We start from the raw sequence: 8280 nt of genomic DNA, 5'->3' as shown, positions 1-8280 counted from the left end.
TATATATATATATATATATATATATATATATATACATACATATACATACATACATACATACATACATATATATATATATATATACATACATATATATATATATATATATATATATATATATATATATATATATATTTATATTTCAGGGAAAAACTGACTAAGCCCTGATTCTCTCGCTGTTGTGCTTTCTGTCTTTGCAGCACTGAAAATGAACTCTCATTAATACTGCCAATGTTAATATAATAAATAAACCCCTGTGTGAGCTAAAGCAACAAGGAAAGTTGCTAATGTTGCCCCACAAAGCTTTTCAACATAAAACATTGGAAAGCCAACCAAAGGTCTCCTCATTTCATCATGAACCGTTTGTGAAGCCCGTACAGCACACTCGAATGAAACGTAGCGGTTAGAAGACCGAGGTGACGTCTTCTAATAGCTGCTGCATTCTCCTAGACACTCAGGAGGTGAACCTTCCATACAAATCAGGGCATAGCAAGTGCACCAGCATTTGTATACACCGAAATTATTTGCATGCGTGCACACATTCCCCAATAAAAGAAGTGCGTCTTGCGATATAAAATGCCATCTGTACTGGATGAAACGGTGGCAGAAAGGAGCCTAAACTATCTATGAATCATTTTGTTGGAGGTTTGTTAAGCAAGCATGCTTCTTTTTTTTAACACTGTCCTTGCTCAGTCACGGGTTGAGTGTCTTCTTGCTCATGGGCATGTTAGCAGTCGTTTGTTAGGGCTGCGAAATAATTCACTCGTGCTGTGATTCCACCAAAACGCCGCGTGTGCGCTTTTACTGTGGAGTTGTCAAACCTTCAGGGCGCCTTAAGGCAACAATCAGCCCCATGTTTACAAGAGAGACGCACATCCGAACGTCTTGGTGACTTTGCGGAGGAACCTGCTGCTCGGCGCTATGTTCAGTGCATCTTCCCGTTGCTCTGCTGGTACCAGGCAGGACATGTGGTCTGAGCTGGAACCGCTGCTGGGCGCAGAATCAGAGGTCAGAACTCAGTTCAACAACGCAATTCATTTATAAAAATATAAATATATAGAAAAATAAGTACAACATCTTTTTTTCATTTTTCACAAGACTACTATATTGGCCCAAATATAGGACAACATTATAAAACAACGCCCCTCTCTGCTTTTGTAGAAAAGCTTTTTGAAGATACGAAACACTTTTTGGAAAGTTTCCCACAGTTACTAGAGTCCTCATCCTTGAAGTACTTTCATCAAGGCAGAATGGAAATCCTGCATTTGCGTTGCCTGTGTCAGTCACACACAGCATTCACAAGCTCTCCCGTCTGCCTCTGCAAACGTTTCCTCCGACTGTTTTTTTTCCTTTTTTCTCAGCTTTTAGCCTCATCATGACATTCTGTGAGAGCGGTAATTCTTGGCAGCTTGACGGATGATTCAGTCCCCGGTGCGTCTCTGCGGTAAAGACGTCGGGGGACACTTTGACTCGCTCTCACTCATCTGGAATTTATTTCCTCCGTGGTATAGAAAAACATGTTACACAAGCCGTCGGAGGCTCCCGCAGGTTAAACTAGGCTAACTCCTTCTAACACTTCCTCGAATACAACACAACAAACACAATCTCCAGGAAAAAAAAAAGATTGCCTTATATTCCGGCCAACAGAGCAACTCCCTTTCTCTGTGTTTAAGCTTCAACGTCCTGTTTCAAAAGGAATCACATGCATGGGGTCCTTTAAGTTCAAATAGTGCCTCAATTTCTGATCATTGTATAATAACATGCAAATGGATTCTGCATCCATCTTCAGATAGAAATGTTGTGGAGATTTCTTTTTAGGTTTTGGACTCAGTAACTGCAAACCAACCTCCATAACAAGCGCAGAATCAGCTCCGAGCTACAAATCAATTAATACCTTCCTCAAGTTTAACGAGATTTCTATCTGCCTCCCTCCATCTCATCAACACACTGACCATTAGCAGTCTGCAGTGCTGCTGCAGGCCGCTCAGCTCCCATTTCTCTGACTCGTGGCCAAGTCTTTGCATGTCAATGTGCCTGGCAGCTGCCCAGGTGTCGACCCAGTGAATTTAGCCAACCAGCCATTTTTTCCTTTATCTTCTTTTGTTAAATCGCCTCTCATTCTGGTCCCTTTTCGCAAAGAAAGGTCACGGCTTCAACTGCCCAAAAACAGGGAATAAATAATTAAGACAAAAAGGAAGACAGGAAATCGTGTCGACCAATCTTGTCGTGCGACTTATTTTCTGATTCTCAAGCCGTTTGTCTCTGGGCCTCTACTTCTGCCTTTGTCTCTCCCTCTCACACCCTCCTCAGACTTAAGACAAATCAGATTAAAAAAAAAATCAGAGAGATGGGCAGTCTGTGGCTGACAGCGAGACAAGACTGGTTGTCTCAATGTTATTGTGGCTCTAAAACAACACGATGTATGTCCCTACTCATCCCGCCACATTCTCCTGACCGTCCAGCAAAGGGAAGATGACGAAGGAGGCGAAATGCTGACAGGGGAGCTCACCTTGGCAGTGACTCGAGGGACCGGGGCCAAGGCGGGCTCTTAGGAAGAGGACAGAGAGTTATACAGCTGTAAGCCCTTGATTCGTCCCCTGGGGTAAACAACAATCTATTGCTTTCAGAGGCCATCGCTGAACTCATCAGGCAACACAGGTTGGCTAAAGTGGAGCGGATTAGGCCTAAGTAGAGGCATACAGCGGGGAGAAAACAGTGTGAATGAGTAATGTGCTGGGAAGAAAATAATAAGTTGCATAGACGTATTTAAAACCAGCCTGGTTGTGTGTGTAGGATTACTGATTTGTCATTTATGTGCGTGAGATGGTGGAAAAGCTTAGTGGCTTTTATATAACAATTTGGGCAAATGAGCAATACTGTAACTGATACACAACTCAATGTACTTTTTTTTAAATGATAATGTTGGGATGCAGGCCTTTCAAATCTGCATTTATCCTTTTTTTTTGGCTCATACAACTCAACTAACAGCTGAAAGAATCCGCACTGACTAATTATCACCTCATGAAGATTTTACAGATGGCTAGTTTGCAATAACAAGTGCCTGTTTACACATCCAGCAGGCATGGATCAACATTATCATTCACCTGGAGTCACGTTTCGGAACGGAAGTTTAATATTCACTCTCCTTCTTTACTGGTTAAGTCTCCACCCACTCTTGAGAAAAACATTGGACTCTTTGGCTGCTAGATGTTGCACTTTCTTCCCGATCTAGTCGCCAGCTATGTCTGCGTGCTGTTTGGTGAACGTTGAGTACACAGTGGGTTTACCAGAGCTTGTTTGCTGATAATAATAATAATAAGATGTGAGACTGAGAGATCCGAAGCTTCGCGGTGCAGCAGAGTTGGCCGATAACTCTTTTCGGGTTCATCACTAGGACCACTTTCACAATACGCGCGGCCATTCGACTGCGCTTTAATATAAAAACACTGATTGATGGAGCTTTGAGTTCAGATACTCTGCGGGAGTTCAGTCCTCAGTGAGGGGACGAGATCAGATGCGCCGTCTCAACTGCATTCATCAAGAGCATCCGGACAGCAGCTCGTTCAAAGGTGACATTTCATCGGTCAGAATGTGCCAGACGCTTGAAGTCACTGAGCGGTTTTTGTTTTTTCGGACTTGGCTGGTAATTTGTAAAGCGGCAGTTCACTTTAAGAATAAATAGAGTTAATAATAAATATGCGTTTAAATGACTTTAGCAAGAAACTTTGATAAATAAAAATTATTGAACAAATTAAATGTATTCAGAATGCAAATATTCAGTCTTTAAAAAGGAGCTGAAATCCAAATTCAGAGCATAAATGTGAGTGAGGGACACGGCTCACAACATGGAGATGGCCGACACCCTGGGACTCGCATGCACTAACAAAACACAGAGAAACTCCAAGTACAACACAAACAGAGGGAGAGAGACTTCATTCTCTGCTTAAGTAGAAATTACTCCACTCTGTCTCTTAATAGCAAACAGTTGTTTAGAAATATTAAAGTCTGGTATCTGCACCAGAATATAAAATTGTGTTTGTACAACGTTTTGGCTGCACATCATGAGTTTGCAATGCTGAGCTCACTCGTAGGTCTGGCAGAGTTTAGACAGTTCAAATGATTACGGTTCTAAACGCTTGTAATAGCATTTAGACTAAAACGAGGAGGCATTAAAATAACTGAGGTCAAGCATTAATAACCTCCAGACACGGCTTCTCTCTAGTTGGCTGGGTGCCCTGCCTGTCAGACTAATAACAGCAGTGTAGGCCAAGCAGCAGTGGTCGCAGTATAACTAGTGGTATTCATAGTTAAACATAAACCATAATCATTATGGATGGCTTAATAGCGGAATGAGAAGCAGAGCACGAAGTAAGGACTTGCTGACAATGACACAAGCGTGAATAAAGAAAATGAAGAAATGCTATTACAGAGAGATGAAGACACATATTATATAAGGGGCGTATATTTAACCGATCTTTTGGTTTCACAACCGAGCCAACTCCTCACACAACAAATGATGTGCTCTCTCTCAAAGGAACCGAGACAGCAAAACTCTTCACTTACAGTACAGAAGCAGCAATCGATAACCTTCAGTTCACAGAAGGAGACCGTTCTAAATGTGGAGGGAATTGATTGTAAACACATGGATGGTTAATTCTGCAGTTAGTATTCTACCCAAAGCAGTCTTGACATCACGTACAATATGAGATGCAGAGGCGCTCTGCTGCAGTCTTTAGTCTGAAGAGCAAATTTATAGACAATGACCTCATCACTTCATCATGCATCATCGTCGTCACGTCAATAGAAAACTATAAATTAACACACGGGAGCGGTGCATCTTCCTCAGAGACAGATAAAGCCCTTCAAGTTAGGGATGCACAATTAATTGACTATTAATCATGATCACAATTTTGGTACCCCACAATTAAATGAACATGATCAACTGCAAAATTGACATTTAAAATAAGTGGGCCGTTCATAGAAATCTCTGCTGCATATCAAATAAAGCGCTTCCCAAACTGACAACTAGCCAACAGAGGCAATCCAGATGTTTTGGCTTCACTTTTCGGGGGCACATCCTACAGTGGCAGCCTGGGAACCTTCCTGAATGTAACAATTAAACCATGAAAATGCATTTAAGGTCCCAACAAGGCACAACCAGAGGATCAGCGCCGCACGATAGGAGATCAATGTATCCATGTATAAATGTATCAAGGACAGTGACACCGTGAAGCCTAAAATGTTTCTTAACCAACCCGTGAATCCAGGCTAGATCAGGGGGAACATGTTCTCATCTCTTGGTGTTAATCTAAAAATCCTATAGGGGCAGTATTTGGGATTCACTTAAGGTGAGAGTTTGCCTTATGGCTTAGCCCTGCATAAAGTGAATTACAAAAGGTCCACACCAGAGGAGATAAAAACGCGGACAGCTTTTTCAAGATCAGTAAAGGTTAGAGAGGACTCAATTTGAGCTGCATTATAATCCCCGGTTGTTGGCGGGAACAAACCAGTGACCTTTTAAACTACAGACATACAATCACTATTCCAAAAAGCAGCTTATAGATATCTGGCACTTTTTTGTGGCTTTGTGCAGGCGCTACTGCTTCCTCTCTTTTTCTATACTGAGAAATAACTCTTCTCTCAATGTCACTGCCAATCAGGACTGCCTGAAAAAGAGAAAATCAGAGTGGTGAACTATTTCTTTTTTCCCTGAGGTAAAAGTCTCATTGAGATTAAAATATGATTTCCACAAGAGGCAGCATAAGAGACATATGCTATAAGAGAGTATATGTAACACCCAGTTAAGACGCTTTCACTGGAATGCGTTTTTTAATATATATATATATAACGAAGTAAAATCAATGAATAAGTAGCAAAAGCATTGACCGTGAGTGTGATTTCCCAGATGCTTAAAAACTGACTGGAACCCAACTTAATCCCTGTGATGTGAGTATATGACATGGGCAAATAGGTGTGAATGAGTGCAATCACAAAATCGATCAGAGAAGCATGGCTTAAGTATAGAGTGTGGAAAGGGGGGGGGGGGGGGGGGGGGGGGGGTGTCAGGAGACAGAGAGCAAAACGCTGAGATGAATTTTCAGCACCATGGACAGCTCATAAAAGCAAGGACCTTACAAGGTCTCCTACTGAATCAATCTTCCCTGAACACAAATCAGACACGCTCCTTTATCGCCTCATTTGCTAATAGATGTTATTTACAGTCTGTAGCATTAACAACAGTGCACAGGGCTAAAGCTGTCCCAGTCCTTATTCTCAGTGTGCAGCTTCAGAGCACTGGGGCCAACATGCAGCTTCTTCGACACACACACACACACACACACACACACACACTCCTGTATGGCTACCAGCTGCTATTGAAGGTGTCAGGTTACACTCCTCGAGGTAGTGGTCACTGCAGGCCTACAGTTAACACTACAATACTGTTGCACTGCATTGCTCGCAGAGCTAACAAATAGCCAAAGCTGTTTCCAGCCAACAAAATCGATTCCCCTCAATAAATCGAAGCTTGTTAACTTCAAGAGGTCAAGTTTAGACATAAACGCGTAAGCATGGAAAGAGCATATTATACACAGGAGATGTAGCATCGGTTAAGAGGACAAGACCGGTGCAAATAGTTCCCATGACGGTCACATTCGTGCCAGTTCACTAATCTGCACCCTGTAATGAGAGGATGAATGTGCATTCTGTAAGAGCTGCATGTGTGCAGGTTTGGTGTAGTGAACAACAAATAATAATACACGTACCTTCACTGCTTCAGCATGAGTGACTTTGTCGAAGACTTTGTCGTTGACTTTCATGATCTGGTCACCGATCCGGAGACCCTCTTTCTCCGCCAGGCTCCCGGGCTCCACCAGGGACACGTAGATGCCGACCCCGTGCTCCGAGCCGCCGCGGATGCTGAAGCCCAGGCCTTCGTTGCTCTTGTGCCGCTTCATGGTGACCTGCCGGATCTCGCCCGGCGGCTCGTGGACAAAGTTCCTCCCGAGCAGCGGCACCAGAGGAGCTGTCCCGTCGCTGCTGGTGCTGAAGCTGTCCGGCGAGCCGCGCAACGCCACCTGAAAGTCGGGCGGGTTGTTTGGCGAAAAATGCCCCGGGGGAGTCGAGCTGGCGCCGGGGAAGTCGCCCGGCGGGGGTTCGGCGTTGCCATTGCTTGTTGCGACTGAATCCGATTTTAAGTAGAGGCCCTCCGAGGTGTACTGCTCGAAGAGAAGCTGGTCGGAGCGGGGGATGACCAACCGCAGCATGGGCAGAAGTTGCCGCTTGCTGGGCGCGTTGAGGATGACGTTGAGGGTCTGGACCAGGTCGTACACGTTGCGTTTGGAGTGGTAGACGTTGAGGCAGTGGATGAACTGCTCCCTCTCGAAGTCGTTGAGCAGGAGGTTGAGCGCGTTGTGCAGCTTCCTCACGTTGGCCGACAACGTCCGCGCGCTGGAGGCCACCGAGTTGGCCGAGGAGCTGAGCGACATGCGCTCCAGGTCGGTGCTGCTCATCCTGGCGGTGTGACCGGGACACGGCGCCACACTGATGCGGGTTAGAGTGCAGGCATTGCGGGCTGGCGGCGCGGGATTAGACCGGCGCTTTGCATCACGACCGCTGGAGGACGTCCACTCCGGTTATATCCATGCTGTCTGCTTCTGACACATGATCCGCTTATCACTCGCAATTTGGGTGGACAGAGCGGTTAAAGGGGGGGGGGGGACTTCAACGGGCAATTAAGTCCAACTAATTCGATGTCACAGTTGACACAAATTAATTAGCACTTACCATGATTTAGATATGAGTAATTGGATTCTACAAACTTCCCATGCGAAAGGGTGCGTCAAGACTGGACATGCAACAGCCTCGCGGAGAACTCGTCCCGCTTCGTCAGAGAGCTTAGTAATGAGCCGCGTAAGGATCTCAGCCTGCGTGTCATTAGCCGCGGTGTTATTTTCCAGGAGGTCAGGTGGCTGCCGAGCCGCCGCTTCTCTGGTGTCCGCCTCCCTCGTCAACAGTTCCACGAGCAAGGCGGAATAAAACAACACCAGAACTTAAAACGACTTGTACTTGGTCCACTGTTGCGCGCGCGCGCGACCCATAAATAATAGCTATCTCCTCCACGAAGAAAAAATAAAATAAAATTTAAAAAAGTTATTTTCGTGCTCCTGCTCGGTGTCCCGACGAGTCCACGCTATCCCGCTCCGGTGTCGGTTCTAGGTCCAAACGACGTCAAGTTGACAAAAATATCTATCCAGCAGTGTTACGCGGAGCCAGCGAAGT

General features: G+C 44.9%; 1 protein-coding gene across 1 annotated transcript; it reads right to left on the bottom strand.

The window, feature by feature from the left end:
• Positions 1 to 6764: 6764 nt before the first annotated feature.
• LOC137888909 (whirlin-like) lies at positions 6765 to 7511 on the bottom strand (the record flags this gene model as incomplete). The annotated part of the gene is made up of 2 exons (XM_068732420.1): positions 7161 to 7511; positions 6765 to 6983 (listed from the first exon to the last, which is right to left on the bottom strand). Coding segments are annotated over exons 1-2 (570 nt in total), but the record flags the coding sequence as incomplete, so codon positions are not given.
• Between the last annotated feature and the right edge of the window lie 769 nt (positions 7512 to 8280).

The sequence above is a fragment of the Cebidichthys violaceus genome, unplaced genomic scaffold (assembly GCF_023349555.1).
Source record: "Cebidichthys violaceus isolate CVI_PGR_0920_01 unplaced genomic scaffold, fCebVio1.0.p SCAF_59, whole genome shotgun sequence".
NCBI lineage: Eukaryota > Metazoa > Chordata > Actinopteri > Perciformes > Stichaeidae > Cebidichthys > Cebidichthys violaceus.
This window is presented reverse-complemented; position numbering and strand designations above follow the sequence as displayed.